We start from the raw sequence: 21,403 nt of genomic DNA, 5'->3' as shown, positions 1-21,403 counted from the left end.
GTGCTGGATGGCCACTGCCCCTGCTCCTGCCCGCTCTCCTGCGCTGGATCATCTCAGCTGGGGCTGCCTGGCCTTGGACCGCGGGTCGGTTCGCCTGCAGACGCCCCTGAGCAGCGTGTGCCTGGGACGGGGTGGAGCTCCCGGGTTTGCCTTTGTCCCCCAGTTTTGCCCCTGGAAAGAGCGATCCTTTCCATCCGGCAGACTTATTACTTCGTGGGAGGGACGAGGTTGACCGGCCGGACTGGGGGTGCCCGCTGTCCCCGGGGAGGCGCCGCGCTGATGAGTCCTTAATTACCCCGGCTGCGGCTTTAAGCGCGGCGGGGGGGGCGGGTTGTCCCGGTAGATACCGCCCCCGCCCCGGCTGGTCAGCGGGTGCGGCTGTTTACAGGTCCGGGAGTTCCTTTGGGCTGCAAAAACAAGTAAGTGCCCCACACTCCACCCACCTGTGCAAGCCGGTGGGTACCGGGAGCGGGACGGGACGGGACTCTGCGGGCAGCCCCGGCGGGGAAGCGCGTCCGTCAGCGGAGGTGCTGTGGAGGCCCTGGGGGACCCCTCCCGCCTCCCATCCCCGCGGGTGTTCGGCTCTTTATTCTCACGCGTGTCCCGTGGCCTGACTTCCTCAGCCCCCTGGGTTGCTGTGTCTGGGATCCCCGAAGCCCTTTTGTCCCCAGCGCATCCATAAGGCGGGGAACGCGGGGGACAGAGGGGTCACCCTGCGTGGGGTCACTCTGTGTGGCCGTGGCAGGTGGCAGGTGACAAAACCCATTTCCCCTCCTTGTTTAGCCCCTTTCTACCGTGACAAGGCACAGCCCCGAGCTGCAGGGCAGAGCTGTGAGCGAGGTCGGCTCCTCTGGCAGAGGGCTGCTCACCACTGCATCCCATCCTGGTACCCCCTCCTGCCTTGTACGGAGCATACTGGGCTGGGGAGGGACAGAGGGAGGAAGGTTGTAGGGTTTCTTTCCACAGGGCAGGACTTAAACCCACTCCACAGACTTAGTATGCTGGAGATTCCCTGTCGCTGCACATGCAAGAAGTGCCAAAGCAGAGGCCCAGAAGGAATCCTCTTCCGCTGGCAAGGTGGGGTTGCTTGGCAATGGCTAGAAAAAGCCCTAAAGAAAGTTAAAAGAGGAAATCCAACCAGTTAAGTGTTTTGTTCTTATGGGTTTTGACAGCAGATTTTTGGTTTTTCTTAATAGCTTGGTCTCTTAGAGCCTGCTTCTCACTGCCCTCTTATCGCTCTGCTCTCTGGGAGCTGCAGCAGCTTCAGGGGTGATTAGAAAATGAACTGATCTGCCCTCTCCAGATTTATTGTTATTAATATATGTTGGTTTCCCAGAGAGCAGTCTGAGAAAGCAACAGAGTGTTCACTCCTCTAAAGCACCAAAAACGTGAAGGAGAAACCTGTCTCCGTGGTTGTGGGGCTGGGTGTCTGACACAGGTTTCTCTTGTGGGACTGACACCACTTTGGGACTTATTGCTCCACTCTCGAGCGGGGGGATTCCTGCAAAAACCCACTTTATTTGAGGTTTGGGGGACAAGCGGGGTGCATGTGTGTTTTGACACTCGAAGGTTTTGTCACCCATGCCAGCATTGGGTCTGGGCGGGGTGGTGGAGAAGGTGTGGGCCAGGCGGGGGCAGCTGTGCCCCCACACCCGTGTCTCAGGCAGTGCCTCTGGGGCAGCCCCAGTTGCAGGGACGGGGATCTCATCTCTGCGCAGCTGGAAGCAGGAAATCCGTGCTGCTGATGCTGGGCAAATTTCTATCTCTTCAATTAAAAGGTTTTTAATGACAGAGGAGAGAGCAGTGTGAGGCAGGTGATCGCTGAAGCGCTGGTTATTGCAGACAGGGAGCCGGTTCTGCTGCCTTCCTGTACCTGGGGTTGCAGGGCCTGGCTGCTGCATGGGATGGGATCAGTGGCTCAGTGGCCACACCTCCCGTGGTCCTTCCTGCTTTGGGCAGCGCTGCTCCCCAGGGATTTCCCCCTGCTCCTCTGCCATGGGTGGTATCCTGGGGGTGGCGGCGGGCAGGGGCAGGCGAGAGGGTCCAAAGAAGCAGCAGCAAGGGTTGTGGTGGGGAGCCCTGGCTGCTGTCAGCTGGGAGCAGCCTGGTGGGCTGGAAGTGCAGCGTCAGACACCCAGCTGCTAAATATAGTCCCTGGACGTGATCAAAGAAGGCAGGGCCCCTGCGTGCTCCTATTAGCCACCTCCTCTCATCTTCCCCTTTGAGCTTTGAAGAGGAAAACCTTTCTTTCCTCTGGTTGTTTGTGCTGTGTTGGAGCAGCAGTTTGTCTTGTGGTGGAGCTTTTGACCTGGAAACAAACTGGGACCTTTTTGAGCGTGGAAAACTCAAAGGGCAGCAGCAAGGAGGGTGCAGAGAGGCTGCGCATGTGTGTGTGGCATGTCTGGGATGCTGCGACAGTGCTGGGGTCCAACTGGGATGTGCCAGCATCAGCAGCCCTCACTTGCTGGGGTTTTCTCCTCAGCTGCAGCTTTTTGGGAAATAATGAAGAGCGCATATGCTGGGAGCTGGGAAGGTGTTTTTTGGGCCTCTTCTTCCAAATGCTCGTAGATAGTGATGCAAGCAGAGGGCAGTGAAAGCGTTGGGACATTGTGGCCCCAGAGCATGTCTCGAAGCCCTGGGACTTGGCAAAGGGGAAACTGAGGCATGGGGCAGTCGTGTGTTCCGAGCAGCTGCAGAGCCCCAGAGAGTATCTGTGTCCCATGTTCAGGCTGCCCCCAGGAGCAGTGAGAGCTGGAGACTGTTCCTCCATGCCAGTCCCTTCCTGGGAGAAAGCCAAGAGGATGCTGGCCTGAGGAGCTGCCCTGTGCTTTTCCTCACCCTCTGGAGGATGGTTCAGCACCTGGCAGCTCTGCCTGGGGCAAAGTCCATCTTGTTCAGCTTGGTGTGAGTCACTCGAGGAGATGGGTGCTGAATGGGGTGTGAAATGGGGTATGGGCCTGCTACGGCAAAAGTGTGTGTGGAGAAAGAGCTTAGCGCTCAGTTTTTTCTCTGGTAACCTGGGATCCTATCACCAAAACATGTTGTTTGTTTTTAGAAGACCTCTTTTTTCCTTGAAGGTGTATGAACAGAAAAATGTGTGCCCAGGCCTCCAAAAAAATTGTCTTCTGGATGGATTATTTTGTTTGTTTTCACTCACTAGTTTTTAGGGTATACTGAACTGCTCTTCCACAGCTTTTGCTTGCTATAAATTGAAGCAATAGGTGCTAAGCTCATGCTTTGCTCCCAGGACATGTAGGAGTTTTCTCATTTCTCTTTCTGCTGATCAGGAGTTCCCACTTGCAGCAGCCCCGTGTCCTTGTCCCTGTCAGCTGAGCTTCATGGGACACCCCGTTCTCCAGGAGAACTCTGACAGGGTCTGTCTTTTGGGTTGTTTCTGCCTATATTTTAGCTGTCTTATAGCATGTGTGCAGGTGCCGGTTTGGAAGAGCTCCTTGTCCTGCTTTCTCTCAACTTTTCCTCTGTGTGAAACCCCAGGGTGCTCGAGCAATCTGAGGGAATAAAAAGAAGATGTGGCCGTTTTGGGGACTGGACCTTAACCGAGTGCGCTGTGACCCGCTCTTCACAGAAGCCATCAATCAAAGGATGCAGGTTCCCAACAGGCTGAAGGTGGCAGATAGCTTCAGCCCTGTGGACAAGGAGCCAGTGACAGAGGACATCCCTCCTTCCTTTCGGATGCACATCCCTGATAGGATTTCTCTGGCAGGTAATGTCCTGGGTTGTCTTTTGGGGTGGCTGAAGGTTGGTGGGGCTCTACAATATCCTAGAGTTTAGGATCTCTTTATTAAGTCCCCAGTGGTTTGCAGGACAGACACAGATGTTGTAGTCAGCTTTCTTCTGGAAGGTAGGGCAGGATGGTGGAGAGATGCTTGGGGAGAGGTGCAAAGGTGACCAACAGAAGGCAGGAGGGGTCTCTTAGCTCCAAAAAGTGAGAAGCAAAGTGTGGAGGCATCTCCTTCCACATCTCTTACAGTTCCCTCTGGGCCTTTGGTAGGCTGCCTGCTTTGGGATGCAGAGACATATGGCCCTGTTCTCTTTGAGAAACTGCTCCCAAACCTCCCTTTTCCAGAACAGCCTGTCTGGTTGCTTTCCAGTCCACGCCTCTCTGGATTGTCCTGCCACTCACACCTGTGGCACATGGCTTTTGATGTACATCTGGTAACACCAGACACAGCGTTGGGTCTCCTACATGGGTGGATCCCCTCTCCTGTCCGGAGGGCATTGAGTTTGGTTTAATTCTTTTCTCTCTCCTCTCTGTAGAAATATCAGATGCCAGTTTGAGGCCCATCCTGCTGAACCAGCAAAGGAAGGTCCCCTCTGTTGTGGTGCACGTGTCCCCAGACTCCTCTGCGCAGCCCACCCACCTCGGGGAGCTCCCTTTCCTGCACGTGGCCAGCAGATCAAGCTCCCAGAAACGCAAACGATCGGTACCGTGTTGAGAACGGATGGGATTGCCTGTGGTGGGAAAGGGGAGCGATCTCATTGTTGGGTTTCTCCAGAGGTCTGTTATCAGCCTGAGCCAAAATTCATCTTCCAGGGTACTGTCTCCTTCCAGGAGGTCCCAGGAATGAGGGCGTAGGGGTGGTGGGGTCTCTTTCTGTCCCATAACCAGTACACACCTGTGTGCTGGGACATGGATTCAGCCAGGTCTTCTGCTGCGTTTTGTGAGCAGGAGATCGGCTGAGGTGGGTGCAGTCCCCCCGCAACCTCCTGCTACTTTTGAAGTCTCTGTTTCTCCTGGACGAAGTATGAGAAGGAGCTGTTTTTCATTGTGGTGTGAAGGGTTCTGGCGTCAGAACTTAAAGCAGATGTTAACCTTGTGTGAAACTAATCCAGAGACATAGGCAAGCCACGGCTTGGTGCGCCTGCTGGAGCTGCTGATCTGCCTTCTCAAGCGCTTTCACCTCCCTGAGATTCAAGAGCCATTCCCAGATGTGCTGGGTTCAGGATTTTTGATCTGAATAGAGATTAGACCAGCAGGTTTGTTGCTGGTGACCTTGTCCCTGCTCTGAGCATGTCTGCACCTGCTCCAGCATCAGCTCACCAGGTTTGGGGTCCATATAGTGCTCCCACCACTGACTGCTTTCCCCACAGATGGGCTCCTGGCACTGCAGGGCACGGGACTGGGCTCGCCCTGTGCGGGGTCTCCGCGCTAACCCGGTTGTGTTTGATGCCGACAGGGCCACCACAGCAGCAGGTCGCGGCGGGAGAGGACTCCAAATGACTGTGCCCAGCTGGCCTTGCACAGCCCGGGACAGCACCATGAGCGGTGAGCAAGAGCACAGAGCTGTCTGGGGTGGGTGGGCATCAGCATCCCCTGTTGCTCTGATGCTCTCTGATGTCAGTGCCCTGAGGTGGGGGGTATCCATACTGGGGCAAGGCAGCGCCTGGCATGAGAGAAGATTTGTGCCAGGCAGCACTGAAGGCATCTGCGTTGGTCCCCAGGGTGATGAGCTCTCTGCTGAGATGGACGTGTCTCATCTTCCAGCAGGCTGGGAGTGCTGTCCATCCTTGCCTGGCCATTGGGCCCAGAGGACCTCGCTGCCTGCTCTGGCTGTGCCCATCTTCCCCTTGACGCTCTGCAACGTGCTCTCCTGCTCCAGCACCAGCATGGCAGAGCGCTGGGTGCTATGGGCAGGTGACCACTGGAAAAGGAGGCACCAGGGCTTAACTGGGTTTATACAGTGGTTGTTGAAGCCTGTGCCTTACAGATAGGGTGGGCTTAGACCACACTTGCTTTTCAGCTCTTTGAGTGTAGCTTGTGGGCAGCAGCATGGTGATAGTGATCTTCTTTTCATGGCCTTGGGCTCCAGAGTCCCTCTGGTGGAGAAATGATCTCTAACTTAATCCCAGAGCAGAGCCACTTTTCCTCCTGAAAGTCAGTCCAGGGTTGTCGTGGGTGGCAGGAGAGCTTCCTTCTGCAACCGCTGTGAGAGCAGCTAGTGAAGGTCTGGGTATCACACAGCCATGGTTGGTTTTGGAGGAGTCAGGCGACTGCCTCTGAGGCTGCTGGAGGGGGTTCTCCTACTTGGTGATGTGGGGGTCTGGGTGCCAATGGCATTGCCCAGAGATGCTTGGAGCTGCTGAAGGGACAGAGGGCACTTCCAAATGCCTGTGTGTGTCAATACTGTACCAGGCCAGGAAATAACAGGTGTGATTTTGTGTGCACCCCAGTGAGGACACGTGCCCCCTACCTGCGCACAGGGCCCCGGTCCCCCTCCTCGTGGAGACAGGCAGGATCTACTCCGTGCAGAACATCTTCCAGACCATGTACCACCTGGGCCAGGTGCTCTACCACCGTTTCCAGGATTCCCTGCAAGACCCAGTGCCGTCCAGGTGACTTCAGCTCATCTTGAGCCACTCTTCCAGGACTCGCCTTTGCTTTTCTAAGGCATGAGCCAGGCGTGAGCTCTGCAAACCACAGGAGCAGGCTGGTCCTGCATGGCTGCCCCAGACTCTTCTCCTTGCCTGTCCTGGGTGCAGCAGTCCCTGCTAACCCAGCCCAGCTCGTGTCTCCTGCTCAGCTTAACACTGGGCGCCCTGAGCGACCAAATGCTGCCTGTGACATTGCTGGTTTTTCAGATGCTCTTCACTGCTAAGCAAGTGCTAATTTTTCTGCATGCTTTGATAGCTTGATGGAGATCAATGTGTGAAAGGAATCAAAGTCGAGAGCAGATGGTCTGACTCAGGTCCTATCCATGAGACACCTGTTCCTGCAGGCTCCCAGCACCCTTGGCTGTATCTTAGTCACTATTAATTAACTTTTTCCACAAATTGGGTGCACCGAGGTACCAACCCTATAGCCAGTGCCTCTGGCCAGGGTGCAGTGTGCCAGTGTGCTCACTGGAGCAGGTATGCAATGACCTCAGTCTCTCTGGGTGGGCTGGAGTAACTGTCTCCACCACACTCCTGTATGTGCAAGTCCAGTGAATATAACATGTTCAAAGACATCATTGTGGCCCTAAGGTGTCCCCACCGCTCTAAGGCTGCTGAACACCCAGAGGAGTGTCTAAATACTTCTAATTCTCCTTGAACAAAGGCTCCAGGAGGAAAGGGGAGTGAGCATCCATCATCGGTGCCATCCGCAGCACATCCTGCCTTCCCTCCCTAGCTGGCACGGAGGTGCAGGCAGCAGAGCTGGCTTCTGCCTGCAAACAATGCAAAGTGATGTCCCTGCTTTTAGCCACTGAAGGCTGATTGTCTTCAAATGATGCTTTTTTGCCTTCTTTTTTTTTTTTTTAAATGGAGTCTGGACATGGCAACGCATCTAGTTAGTGACTGTATAGGACCTTCTCCCTCCTTCCATCAGCAGTAAAGGAGGTTTAGGCCATGGTACCATGAGAGGTGGTACCTTGTGGAGCTGCTGTAGCGCAGTGGGCTGACTCCTGGGCCTGTCGCCAGGTCTCACTCTCCATTTGAAGCCAGCCCTCTTGAAATGCCTTTTCTTAGTACTTCGCATCACTTCAGATGCACACAGTACCTCTTAGATACAACAACTTTGTACCACTGTGCAACAATAAAAATTAAAAAATGACCAAGCTGACTTGTTTGTCCTGAAATTTTAATAAAGAAAAGTCTGGTCTTGGACAGACTGGAATATGGTTACCTCTTGAAGGGGCTGAGTCGTCAGAAAGTAATTTATAGTTTCTCCTCTAAAGGGTGTTCACCTGTATCAGCTGGGATTTTTTTCAGTCCAAAGCCCCAGGATGTGTCCTTTCCAAATGGCTCTGTGCTGGGGGAATTTGGATTTTCTTTCTATTATGATTTTCATTTTACACTGCAGCTACATTATGTGCAGGTATTATCTCACAAATGTATTTTTCAGACAGATTCACTGAATCTCTGCGTGCAGTCTTGGCTTGTCTTCAGTGAGATCAACATCATGTTGCAAACCGGAATAAATACCCTCCTGTCCCCAAGGTCTCTGAAGGAGCCATGTTAGACACTCATTAACTGCACGGTATCAAGTGCCTATTGGTGTGCATAGGGGGGTTTGGTTATAGAAAAACTGATGCAAGCCTAGCCCATGATGACAGGAACAACAGACTGAACATGGCAATTTTGATTTTTCTCACTGTGCATCTATTTCTTTGTGTGTGTTGGTGCTGTGGGCCCTGCAGCAAGGCTGGTTCCCCGGGGGATGCCCTGGAGATCCGTGGTCTGTGTTGCCTCTAACAGTGCAGCCTCTAATCCCAATGGTGGCCCCTTTGTTTCCAGGGGCGGAAGAAAGTTGTGCATGCTTGGGTTGCTTGTTTATGTTTCACGTTGCAGGTAAAACTTGCTAGAAGAGCAAAAAGTGATACTTTTTTGTTGTTGTTGTTGAGGGCACAGGGAAAGTGAGCTTGGGGTATCTGGACATACCGGAGAGGAACAAATCCTTGTGTCAGCAAACACAGGACCCTTTTCTGCTGGCTGATGCACTTGCTCAGATAGTTTTCCCTCAGTTGATGGCTGCTTCCCACCTGTGGGATCCTCACCTGCTGATGTAAATGAGGTCATCCTTCCATTTTGGTATTGGCCCTGTGATACTTATTTACCTGACTGGCTCTAAAGATGGTTTATTTAACCCTCAATGAATTCCTCTGACTCCAGGGGACGGATGCTCGATAAATATCTTGTTTTCTCTCTGATGGTTGTCTCAGGAAACACAAGCATGCGTTTTCCCTGTTGCGTGTCATGGCATGTGCTGTACGTTTTGTTGTGACACTATGGGATGCATGGTGGAGGGGTATAAATATGCATGATGAGGGTTAAGAGGAGATGAGTAGATGCTGTGCAGGTGCTGTTTCCTTTCTCCTGATGCTGCATCCAGACAGTCCATCCTGGGCATCACACGCTACCTGCATGGCTCGGCTTCCCGTGGCGATGCCGTGTGTGAGGGAAGGCAATTGCGCCTTTTGAGCGGTGTTTGTCTGTCTGCATCTCTGTTTTTCTTCCTCAGCTCCCAGGAGGCTGGCCCAGCCCCGGAGGGCACCTTGGAGGAGGTTGGGGTGGCTGAGATGGCAGCAATGAGAAAGCAGGTGAGATGGGGGTGAAGGGCTGCAAATGTCTTCTGGGAAAGCTGTAGGAGGGTGGGTGAGGAGGCTCTGGGGGTCTGTTGCTCGGCCCTGTTGGGCTGGCCTTGCCAAGCTGGTCCCAGCTAATGGAGAAGCAGGGGAGGACTTACATGTGTATTGACCCATCAAGCTCCTGCCCTGAGGGGCTGTAGGGCTACAGGAGACAGCCAGACCCTTCCGTCTGCTGGTGGTAAAGGGCTCAGATGCTCTTCTGATGGGAAGGACCTTTTGCTGAAGCATCTGCTCAGGAGCTGAACTACTGCTGCTAATTCTCCCAAACAAAGATAACTGCGGCTCTAGGAAAGGAGGATGTGAAGGAGACAGCAGTTCCCATCCCTCCATCCGTTGCTCTACCACACCTCCAGGGTGTAGCAAGTGTCCTGCACTTTGCTACAGGGCTGACAGTGGCCCCACCGCTTCCCTTGCAGTTGACGAGGATCTCGGGGAGGCTTCGCGTGCTGGAGGAGCAGTGCAACGCCTGGCGGCAGAAGGAAGCCCTGGTCTACTCCGTGCTGATCTCCGCCTGCCTCATCAACACGTGGCTCTGGCTCAGGAGATGATTTCCTGTGCCTCGATCTCCCCTGCCCAACCCCGGCAGTGAGGGTGAGGGCAGGGAGAGAGTCCTTGCTCGTGTATTTGTAAACAGTAAAACTATGTGTTTCTTCTTAACTTGACCTGCTTTTTGCACTGCAGGCACTTGAGGATTTGTGTGCTTTAGGCCGTGATTACAATGAAGATGTCATCCCTGTCCCATGCTCTCGCATCAGAGGTGGGTGAGGGAAACGATGGAGCTGTCTGTCCTGGGCAAAGTAATGGGAGACCCTCTGGCCCTTGGGCTGTCTGCTAGAGGAGGCACAAAACCAAGGTGTTAGGTGTTGGTGGACATGGGGTCTGGTTACAGTCTTAGACTATGGTGGGCTCAGTCCCCTGACCGTGTCCCAGCTTGGACAACTCAATTCTGACTCCATAAAAGTTCTCAGCCAGCTGCTGTGTTCTGTTCCTCATCTTCCATGCAAAAAACTTGTGTAGAGTGGTTGAGTGTTTTTAAACTGCTGGTAGGTTTTCTTTTCTTCCTTGCACAACTGCCCTTTGGTGGAAGTAACACTGACGGTTCTCCTGTGCCGTAGCCCCTTCCCTGGGAGACATGCAGCCCGAGGAGCTCCCATCCCTGCAGCTGCTGCTGTGCCGCCATCTCTTCAGCTCCCGTCCTGCTTGAGGCAGTTCAACAGCAGATTTACAAATATTCAGATCCAAAGTGGCTGTAAGATCATTGCTGAGGTCTGGGCTTATTCAGGAGCTTGGCTCTTTCCCAGGTTGATTTAAATGGGAAACCTCCTCATGGTGACTCTCTGGATTATAAGACCTCACACCAACAGTGATAGCACCAGACAGGCTGTGGAAAATTGCCCATTGGGCAACAGTAGATGTTTGTTAGTTTGCCTGGGCCAGAGGGCAGGATGGCTCCCAGCTCTGCTGCCAAGCTGTAACTTCAGCAATGGTGCAAGAACACAGGTGAGGGGAATTATTGGCCCAGATTCTCTTTAGCTAAAACCAAACCCAGTTCAACAGCTTTGCCATTTCTTTCCTTTTGTGGAGTTTAGTAACACCTGGGTCTGAGCTGACTTTGGGATGCTTTTGGTGGTTCTTCTAGCACTTCTGCTGGATTTGTGCTTCCAAGGCTCTGGGGGCAGGTTTTGGCATGGCCTAATGGGACCTCTCTGTTCTACCTATTGTAGCTGGATCTACAGATCATCCAGATGTCCCAAGGGCTTGTTTACAGACACGAATGCTTGCCTGCAACTGTGTTAAGCATCTGTGACTGTAAATCTGGCAGCCGGGCATCGACTAATAAATAACTGTCCCACAAGTAATTGCAGATCTGAACCTGTGCCTGATGGATGAACTGAGGAGAGCACTGAGATTTATTGCAGGTGGGAGCCAGGATGGTGTGGTGGGCTTGGGGGTGTGTGAGGAATGGGAGCACTGGTGCAGGGCTGGTTCCTCTGGCTCAAGGCTGTGACCAGGGTGACCAGGGGACCTTACACAATGGGCCTGTACAAGGGGGCTGCTGCTGGGACTCCTGCCAGGAAAGGAGGTAAATGGTTTGGTTTTCGTTCTCTGAGAGGTGAAAATGTGTTTTGGAGGAAGCTTGTATTTTTGTTTGTTTTTTTTAAGCTGTATTTTAAGGCGAGAAGGGCTGACCCTTTTGGGGAGACACCACCTTCAAAGTGTGGATTAGAAAGTGTTTGGAGGAGAGGTGATCGAACTGTCTGTTCTCAAGGGCTAGTTATTGGCAGGTTGTAGGGGATGCAATATGTCTTCTATGTAAGTCTTGAAACACTGACCCATAAAACACATATTTTAATAATCTCTGTGTGGTCTGGATTTGTTTCTTCTACCAACCGTGGAGTCTGATCCTGGTATCCCAGTGGATGGCAATGGGTAAGTTTTATTCCCTTGGCAGCAGGACTCTGACCTGATGCTGGATGTCTCAGCCACGTGTGCTTATTTTATCAGGCACTGGGGTTCTCGTGTTCCTTTTGAAGGCAGCAGCAGGCAGGGAGCAAAAGGAGAGGTGGAAGGGGGGTTATGCTGGTGCTCCTGGTCTGTGAGCTGTCCCCAGTGCCAGGCTCTGTGGTGTGGGGACAAGAGCAGGGTGATGTGTCCCTTGCTGCGGGGACCCAACAACACCAGCTGCCCTGACCAAGGCTGCAAAAATTCCATTTCTTTCTTTGGGTTCCCTTCTGCCCAGGTTTTCACTGAGATCAGAGTAAGTGGAATTTAAGGCTTTGAAGATGAAAAAAAAAAAGGTAACTATTAGGTGTCGAAGGGAGTGTTGGTGCTGATGCTTTCAGATCAGCCCTGTGCATGCTGCAGGACTCCATGTGCACAGCAGGGACTGATCCAACCTCAGCTACTGCAAGTAGTTGGATGCTAGAAGAAGGGGGTAAAAATTACTGTCTTTCTTATTGCTTTGGGGATACAAATTTTTTGCTAACTGGTTATTGGAATGGCTTTGTCAACCAAGCACAAGGGCAGAAGTTTGTGAAAGATGCATTTCATGATCGTCTTCAAACTCTGCAGCTCTCTTTGCTGTGACTGCAGAGCAGCAGATTCGGTGTTTTGCTCCCCAGGCGTGCTAAGAGGTAGCAGGGTGGGAGAGTGTTCAAATGTGGCTGCTTCTGCAAGTTTTCCATCATAGCATTAGCAGTGGCACAGCCTGTGGAGCAGGGATATAGTCTCCAGCTTTGTTTGTCCCTAGAGCAGGGGGCTGGGAGGGGAGGAGAAGCAGGCGGCCTGGGAGGCAGTGCCAGCTCATCCCCTTGTGCGGCAAGACCTGAGCCCAGTGGGGGTCTGCTGGCTGTGCCTGTCCCCAGGTGCGCAATGACCCTTCCCTGAGGTTTGTCAGTTACTTGGGAGCCATTGGACCCAGAGCTGCTCAGGATGGCTGCGATCTCTGCCCTGAGAGATGCCTTGGGTCCCTCCAGCCACTGAAGTGGTGGCTGGAGGAGAAGGGGACACATGCGTAGGGAAATGGAGCATCCCTGAGCAGCATGTTTGCCTCCTCCCCTTTCATCTCCCAAACACAAAGCCAGCTGCTAGTTAACTCCTCTTGAAGAGTGCCTTGCTGCTCAGGGCATTTAGGATGCTCAGGGGATGGGCGTGTTGTGGTGACGAGACACACGCACGTGTGCACCCTCCCTGTGCACCGCGGCAGCCCCTCTGCCGCTGCCTGGGCGCTGCCCGGCTGCCTGGCCCGCTTCTCAGCTTGGGCAGGAGTGCAGGCAGCTCCACTTGTGCTGGTTTTGCTTTGCAGCTCAACACACCTATGAAAAGCCTGAATGCTCCAGAGACAGCCTGGGAGTCTCCTGGGGGAGGGATGCTGCCCAGCCACCCCCACTAGTGCGCACCAGACAGCAGCCAAGTGTTGAAGGCTTCGGGGGACACCAGGCTCGTAAGTGGACAGCGGTGGCTTCTCAGTAGCAGCTCAGCTGCCCTGGGGCGGTGGCTTGCCTGGGTGTGCAGCGTGGATGTAGACTTTGTGCCTGGTGGTAAAGGTGTACAAGGCTTTGCCTTCTCTCAAGCAGAGCCTCAGTTGTGGGCTGCACCGTGTTAGAACATGAGTGTGTTGTCTCCAGGAACCTGCCTCATCTGTGCATTGGGGGTATGGAGGGTGTGCTGTGCCCCGCGGGAGCAGGCTGGGTGACCAGAGTGGGAATAGGTGATCTAGGTAGGGCTGGGCAATGCCTGTGTGCTTTGCCTCCCTGCCTGAGCAAGTCTGTGTTTCTGTGGTGCTTTTGCATGGTGTGGTCTATACTAGGGTGCAGCAGAACAGCGAGGGCTGCGTGTGATGCTGGAGATGGGCAAGCCCTGCAGGCATCTCTTACTTATTAGATAAACAATTCCTGATGAAATCCCGCACTTAACAGCTCCACAGCAGTCTCCATGTATTAATGTAGGATCTTCTCTGCTGCTCTCTGAAACCAGATGGTAGCTCCTGCCAGCACGGACTTCAGCCAGGCTCTTTTTAAATAGCAAACTTCAATTTCCAACTCAGGGGAGATTTCTGTGGTGACGAGAGGTGGGGTTTCCTGGGCAGAGCACCAGCAGCTTGCAGTGCCCTGGGGAAGGACAGCGGTTGCTTGGGTACAAACACCTTTGTACATGCAAAGTCTACTCCGTGCTGCTGCACGACAGCATCTCCCTGGCAGGGCTGGCCTTGTGTTTACAACCCGTATGAGTCTCTTTTCTTGTTCTTGGGATGATAGCGGTGCCGAGAGCTGTGGGCTCGTTGTTATGGCACGGCTCACTGGGGATGCTGTTGCCTCAGCAATGGCTGAGTATCCTGAACGATGAGGAGAGCGTCTTTCATGGGCTGTGGGCAGATGTAGGATCTCTTGGGGAGGGTGAAATGCTCTGCAGGACTCTTACTGCAGCATCAGTGATGGCCAGTGGTGGAAAACATGGGACGAGCACATCCTCTGGGGTTTGACCTTCTCCCCATGCTGTGCCGTATCTCTGGGTTCAAACCACATGATGCATGGCTCTTCTTATGGCTGTTTTCTGCTCTCTGCAGGTCTCTGACACGGGGTGTGTGCCCGTGGTCTCCTCACATGGAGGATGACAGCCAAGAGTAATGGTCTGCACAGCTCACCCGCCAACCACCACCCCCGCGTGCCCACGCAAGCCCGAGTGGAGCGTGATGCGGAGGGGACAGGGCTCAGCACCAGGAGGTCAGGCTGTTCCCTGGTTTGGTTGAGGGAGGCAGGGCAGGGGAGGGCCAGCTCCCTGTGTCTGCAGAGACCTGATGTGGAGAGGGCTGTGATGCCAAACTTAGCTGCCTGCTGCCTCCAGTTCGTTTGGCTGTGGGCAGGTGCCATGGTGGCACGTTGTGGCTGTGACCTCCCCTTTTCCTCACTGCAGGACCTGCTCAACCCAGGATGACACCTCCTCAGAGCTGTGGAGAGGTGATCCCCCAGATGGGGGGGAGCAGCTGGCTGCCCCCACTTTCCAAGGCAGGGGAGCCTTGGCCAGGTACCTCTGTGTGCTGCTGAGCCTGGGTGAGCCTGAGCCTTTTGTGCCTGGCTTTGATGCTGGGCAGGGGTGTGGGGTGACCGTCCCCTCCTGCTGCATGGCATCCAAGGGTTGCAGGGACAACACCTGCGAATGCCGCTCTGTGTGTGCTGGTGCCCATGGGGAGGGGTGCAGGAGAGGATGGCTCCTTCACCTCTGGGACCCTGGGAGGGCTCAGGGCTCCTTTCCCTTGCAGGCAGCCTCCCTCTGCCCCAGCCACCCACACATTCCTCATGTCCCTGTGGGAATGGCAGCAGGATTGGGGAAGGAGTGGTGGGACTCTGCCAGGGTGGGCTCTCTTGCTCTTATATTCTTGGTCCCACACCATCACTACAAGGCAGGGAAAAAGGAAATGTTTGGGCTTGAGAGGGAGGTGTGAGAGTTTTCTTCTCAGCTGTAGCCCCCCTGCTTGCTCTTGAGCTTTTGCTTTCTCCTTGCTCCGCAGACACCCCCTGACTCTACCTCTCTCCCCTGTCCAGGATAGTCTGGCTGGTGCTGGTGCTGAGGGACTGGGCCAGCAAGAGCTTGCATGAGGAGCAGCAAAGGCCAGACCCTTTCCTCGAGCGCTTCCAGGGCCCTGAGCTCCAGACAGTGGCTGCAGGTGCTGGACATGAGGATGAAGAGACCGAAGAGGCAAACAAAAAGTAGGGCCCCTTCCCTGTGGCTGCAACTGTACTTGGCTGGAGATCAGTCATGCACGGTACTCGGGGGCTCCCAGCAGTGGTGGCTGATGGAGGCGGATGGGGATGGGAAAGGGGGAGGTAGGACACGGTGGTGGGAAGGGTCCTTCCTGTCCTCTCCAGCCCCTGTCCAGACAACCAGCCTGGCTTTGCTGGGCTGTTGTGCAGGCACACAGGACCTGGTAGTCTGTCCTTGTGGAAAATACCTGGTCTTTCCCTCAGCTGTGGAGTATTCTCCCCTCTGGTTCTTGCCCTTGTAGCAAACACACATTGCATGGCTTGTGACAGCTAGGAAACCTCCCCATTTTCAGAGCAGTTCAGCACCAGAGTTCACACTTGGAGAAGAGATGAAGAGATGCCCCTTCAGCTTGTGCATATGAGGAGCTGGGGACAAGCCAAGGGATGTGTGATCTCCACCCAGCAAACACAAACACATGGGATTTGCCGGTCTCAGTCATCATCTGCAGGATGAAGGGAGCGCGTTTGCTGCCCACACCCCCCAAAGCACAGACACAGCTTTCTGAAAAAGCTCTTTCAAATCCAGCCCTTTCATCTCAGCTCACATTCCCGGTGAAAAACAATAACCTGGCTTTTCTTCTGCTGGCTAATTAAAGGGCAAAGCTCACAGACTACTCTGGACTCTACCATTATATATGGTAATTAAAACACCAAAAATCACTTGTTTTCTGTAGGAGAAAAATATCTGAGCCTTGTATCTGGGTCTTCACTAGTCACAGAAAAAAATCTTCTGCCCTGCAAGGTTCAGGGGAGCTTGTTAATTATCAGAGGGTGCTGAAGCATGCCATGAAAGGGCTGCTCAGTGCCAGTGGGCTCTTGGGGAGATGGTGGTAACTCCTGCTGTTTTCTGGGTCCTCAGCTGCACAGGTAAGAAGAGCCCGAAGTCTGATAACTCCAAACATGAGCTGTTGTTCACTGCTGTGAGAGCCTCCACAGTTGCAGGCTTGGGCGCAAAGCCTCTGGGAAGAGGCAGATGGTTATTCCCTCTTCCTGGGTTAACCCAGAGCCCTGCTTTTCCAGCCCTGGTCCCACTGTCAGCGTAATGCCAGTGATTCTGGCCACCTGCTGTGGGCAGTACTGGTGATTTAAAACTGAAATTATCAATGTAATTAACACCATTATTGAGGTTATTAGTGTTTGTGGGTGTTACAGCAGTACTGGCTGGCTGCAGGTGAGTCAGTGTATGTCCCAGGGACCAGAGTCCCTTTCTCAACAAAAAACATTGAAGTCACACTTTCTGAGCAAAAGATAAGCACTTTTAATGAGGATGTTGGACAACATGCTTCTCTGTGGCTGTACCCAGAGCAAATGCGAAGGACCTAGAGCAAACACGAAGGACTGCTGCTGGCATTGCACCGAGTGCCAGTCCCCACACTCGGGGCACCACAGGGGCTGCTGCCTATGCAGCTGGGGAAGGAGACTTCAAGGCAGAGATTTTGCTTTTGAAGCTGACAGAATCAGCAGGGTGGGCACGGGAAACCTGCTGCCAAGTGGGTTGTTTTTATTTCCTATCACTGGAGGGAGTTTCGCATGTTCAAAAGCTGGAAGGAGGGAGAGGAGGGAGTTTTAACCTATGAGTCTGCAGCAGCTAAACCTATCAGCCCAGTCGCAGAGTTTCTCTTCTCCGGCTTCTCTGGTGAGATCTGGCGATGGGAGCACACATGTCTTATCTCAGAGTCCCAAGATGGGCAGGATCAAACACTTGGGAGCAGTTCAAAGGCTGGACCCAGGGCTGAGCAGACTGCAGGCGGGCAGCTGTGAGCAGCATGATGATGGCAGCCTTGCAATGCTCTGGGGCTTGGGCATCCCCTCCTGGTGCTCTCACTGATCTGCAGCACACTTTCCTTCCTGCTCTGATTAATCTGCTCTTAAGATCTGTCTGACACCAATCACACCTCATTTGGGGAACACAATGTCATGTAGTGAGAAGTTTTCTGATCACCTTCTATACATCTGTTTCTGGCTCTACCACTGGAGTGATGTGTGCATGCAGGCCACTTGCTCTGACTTACTGTCCTATGGTTTCCTCTTCTGGTACATGACTGAACCCAGTTTTGGGGATAAAGGAGTTTAAACAGTGCTGGGCATTTTTGCTCAGCGCTGCTGGGATTGGTTTTAGTTCACAGAATGGCACTCAAGCTGCAGCTCTGTTTGAGCCAGTCTGGTGCAAGGGATGAAGGATGTGTCTCACATGGTTCCTTCCAACCCTATTTTTTGTGTTTAGCCCGTTATTCATACATTGCCAGCTCTGGCTTCTCTCTGTTTCCAGGAAGAAATGGCAGATCTTTGTGGTGGACCCTGCGGGAGACTGGTATTACCGCTGGCTGGCTGTCATTGCAGTTCCTGTCCTCTATAACTGGTGCTTGCTTGTAGCCAGGTGAGCTGGGAGGTTGTAGGGTCCCTGTCTCCTCTAGTCCTTCTGTTCACCTGCTTGTTGTGGCTCAGCCAGGACCACACAACTGATACTGGTGGTGCTGGGGCTGGCAGGACCCTAAAGGAAAGGGACCCTTGCTATCACTGTGACTTCTGCGGTGCAAAGGCAGAGCATCCATCCTCTGGCCCTGAGTGAAAAGGACCATGATTTTGGGGTAAAGTTGTAAGGTGCATTTGGGAGGTGGTTTCAAGATGTCATTTTACCTAGGTCAAGGTGAGCCAGTCTTTTCAGAGGTTTTAATTTCTGGAAGAGGGACACATAGCCAAGCCCTATTGCAGTTACGAGTCTCAGAATCAGCCTATATTCAGCTGAAATAGTTGGAGATGATATGGAGATTTGTTGGTCTCACCACCTTGTTTCATGCCTTTCCTCCAGGGCTTGCTTCAGCGATCTGCAAAAGACCTACGTTGTACTCTGGCTGGTGTTAGACTACATCTCGGACTCCATCTACATTGGGGACATAGTGATCCGCCTGCGCACAGGTAAGCACAAGCAACACCCTGGCTTGTGAGGGCTTTGCTTTAATCTCCTAAAAGTAGAGATGAGCTGCAAGGGAGAGGCCTAATCTACAGCTCCATTAGGAGGAGGGTTTTGTCTATCTTAGCACTCACTGGTATGAAGCAATCTCCAGAGAAAGAATCTAATTAAAAGATCTGAGAAACAGAGTAAGTTTCAGAATGAAAGATTAATCTTCCCAGCTTTCAACTTCACCTTTGAATAATTGTACAAAATTACCTGCGTTACTATTAGTATTCGGGCATAGTTGAAGGTCTGTATCTCGATTTTGCATCAATTCAGCTAATGAATTATCTACACAGAAAAATGGTAGAATTTAATGTTCTCGGAACGCGGCAGGTGGCTCTACATTTTCTGTCGGAACTGCAATAATTCATGATCTGGAGGATGGAAACCTTTGTGCCCCCATTTCTTTGTGGCAACACAGTAAATCCCTAAGTGATATATTTAGTTGGCTCTTGCCAGATGAAGGGTTTGAGTGATAACACGAGCTTGTAAACTGAGTAGATCAGGTGAAACTGGTAATATTTTTATGACCCTGCGTATATATGCACACATGTGCTTGGCATACCATAAACTGTTTCTCAGAACTGCTTGCAAAGAGTCAAACAGAAGTCACGATATTTCTCTCATTTACTTCTCAGGTTTCTTGGAACAGGGCCTTCTGGTTAAGGACCTGAAGAAGTTACGGGATAACTACATCCACACCTTGCAGTTCAAGCTGGATGTTCTCTCCATCCTGCCCACAGACCTGGCATATGTTGCTGTGGGATTGCACCACCCTGAATTGCGTTTCAACAGGCTGCTGCACTTCTCCCGCATGTTTGAGTTCTTTGACAGGACTGAGACCAGAACCAGCCACCCCAACATCTTCCGTATCTGCAACTTGGTTCTTTACATCCTGGTCATCATCCACTGGAATGCATGTATTTATTATGCCATCTCCAAGGCCATAGGCTTTGGAGAGGACACCTGGGTCTATCCCAATGTCACAGACCCTGAATATGGGTATCTGACCCGGGAGTACGTCTACTGTCTCTACTGGTCTACGCTGACTTTGACTACCATTGGAGAAACCCCTCCCCCTGTGCGCGATGAAGAGTACCTCTTTGTGATCTTTGATTTCCTCATCGGTGTCCTCATCTTTGCCACCATTGTGGGGAATGTGGGATCCATGATATCCAACATGAATGCCACTAGGGCAGAGTTCCAGGCAAAGATCGATGCCATCAAACACTACATGCAGTTCCGCAAGGTGAGCAAAGACATGGAAACCAAAGTCATCAAGTGGTTTGACTACCTATGGACCAACAAGAAGGCAGTAGATGAACGGGAAGTCCTCAAGAATCTCCCTGATAAGTTAAGGGCAGAGATCGCCATCAATGTTCACCTGGAGACACTGAAGAAGGTGAGGATTTTCCAGGACTGTGAGGCAGGTCTACTGGTGGAGTTAGTGCTGAAGCTTCGCCTTCAGGTGTTCAGCCCAGGAGATTACATTTGTCGGAAAGGAGACATTGGGAAAGAGATGTACATCATCAAGGAAGGGAAGCTGGCCGTGGTGGCGGATGATGGAATAACACAGTATGCTTTGCTCACTGCAGGAGGCTGCTTTGGTGAGATCAGCATCCTTAACATCAAAGGGAGCAAAATGGGCAACAGGCGCACAGCCAACATCCGTAGCTTGGGCTACTCTGATCTCTTCTGCCTCTCAAAAGAAGATCTTATGGAAGCAGTCACAGAGTATCCTGATGCCAAAAAGGTCTTGGAGGAGCGTGGCCGGGAGATCCTGATCAAGGAAGGGCTGCTGGATGAGTCAGCTGTGGAGGCAAGCACAGAAGGGAAAAGCATAGAGGAGAAGCTGGACAGGCTGGCCTTGAACCTGGACACATTGCATACTCGCTTTGGCCGGCTCCTGACAGAGTACAATGATGCTCAGATGAAGCTCAAGCAGCGCATCACTCTTCTGGAGTCCAAGATGAGGCAGCAGGATCTGGAGGACTTCTTCTCCGATAGCTCAGACAGTCTGCTTGAGGACGAGGAGAAAGGTTTACGTGGTAGGATGCACTGAGAGGGTACAGAGGTCAGCTAGATGATGTCTGGTCTTGTGCTGAGACAATGTTTGCTATTTCACAAAGCAGATCCTGTGACCAGGGACTTCTGTCAGGTCCTTAGCTTGTTGGTGAGGGTTGCAGTGCAGGAAATGCCACCAAAACCCTGCAAACAACAGCAACATCAGCACAAACAGTAATTCCACCTATGCCTAATGGTACTGTGCGGGTGCTGGCACTGGTGCATGCAACCTCATTTCTTCATTCTGTTGTGTAGTTGGCCCTGACCTGTGTGTAGGCACCTGGGACCTCCTGCTCCTGCCCTCTGGGTCCCTGAGGTGGGCTGGGACTGGTCTCTAAAGAGGAGAATGTTTGGTGGACAATAGAATTTTGGAAGAATAAATGTTCTGGGACAAATTCAGCCAGTCATTTGGCTAAAATAATGGGATGACGCATGGGGAGGTGTCAACCCAGAAAGGTTAATGGTGGAAAACAGAGGGAATTTGCTTTGTCCTTTCTTTTCCTTCCAACGTAACACTACCTCCCTTCATTTTGTGTGAGAATTTTCCATTTAAAAATAATGGCCTTGCCTTTTGGGATTAGTGGTGGGGAGAGAAGGTTAAATTCCCCAAATTAGAATTTAGGGTAAGAAGTTTTTTTGTCATCTCTAAATTAAATTGTAAAGTTTCTGGTGCTTTATTTATTTATCCATTTATTTTAATTACTAAGATGATTTTTGGTTGAAGGATAAGTGTTTTCTGTTCTGCTTTTCCTTCCAACACCAAAAGCCCCGGCTCCCAGCTTTCCCCTTTGCTGTGATTTACAGCTCCTGAATTTGCCGCTCGTTCTTTGCCTGCGGCGGGCAGGGGGTGCGGGCGGGCAGAGCATCCCTTTCCCCCCCGCAAAGCCCAGCTCCGCCGGGGGATGCTGCGATGGAGCCAGGAGAGGGAGCTGTGAGCCGCGGAACCGCCGCTGCCGGCAGCCGGAGCCGGAGGCTGGATGGGGCCGGAGGGGCTGGGTGGTGTCGGGGTGCTGGATGGGGCTACGGGGGCTGAATGG

General features: G+C 52.6%; 2 protein-coding genes across 3 annotated transcripts; both read left to right on the top strand.

Annotated features, from left to right (window-relative positions):
• Positions 1–136: 136 nt before the first annotated feature.
• On the top strand, positions 137–11,442 carry LOC136106160 (mitochondrial fission factor homolog B). Of its 2 annotated transcripts, XM_065846299.2 has the most exons (8): positions 137–419; positions 3,496–3,724; positions 4,279–4,445; positions 5,199–5,287; positions 6,193–6,354; positions 8,960–9,038; positions 9,503–9,677; positions 9,768–11,442. In XM_065846299.2, the coding sequence occupies exons 2-7, from the start codon at positions 3,529–3,531 to the stop codon at positions 9,632–9,634; spliced, it is 825 nt and encodes a 274-aa protein (XP_065702371.1). In that variant the 5' UTR covers positions 137–419; positions 3,496–3,528; the 3' UTR covers positions 9,635–9,677; positions 9,768–11,442. The 2 variants fall into 2 exon arrangements, with proteins under 2 accessions (XP_065702371.1, XP_065702372.1); XM_065846300.2 differs by lacking the exon at positions 6,193–6,354 and having other exon boundaries at positions 146–419; positions 9,503–11,442.
• Positions 11,443–12,137: 695 nt separating this feature from the next.
• On the top strand, positions 12,138–21,131 carry CNGA2 (cyclic nucleotide gated channel subunit alpha 2). Its single transcript, XM_065846295.2, has 7 exons — positions 12,138–13,029; positions 14,152–14,308; positions 14,499–14,609; positions 15,128–15,292; positions 17,616–17,723; positions 18,156–18,262; positions 18,941–21,131. The coding sequence occupies exons 2-7, from the start codon at positions 14,196–14,198 to the stop codon at positions 20,362–20,364; spliced, it is 2,028 nt and encodes a 675-aa protein (XP_065702367.1). The 5' UTR covers positions 12,138–13,029; positions 14,152–14,195; the 3' UTR covers positions 20,365–21,131.
• Positions 21,132–21,403: the final 272 nt, after the last annotated feature.

This window comes from Patagioenas fasciata, chromosome 11 (genome assembly GCF_037038585.1).
Source record: "Patagioenas fasciata isolate bPatFas1 chromosome 11, bPatFas1.hap1, whole genome shotgun sequence".
In the NCBI taxonomy this organism is placed as follows: Eukaryota; Metazoa; Chordata; class Aves; order Columbiformes; family Columbidae; genus Patagioenas; species Patagioenas fasciata.
Note: the sequence above shows the minus strand (reverse complement) of the source record. Positions and strands in the feature narration are given on the sequence as shown.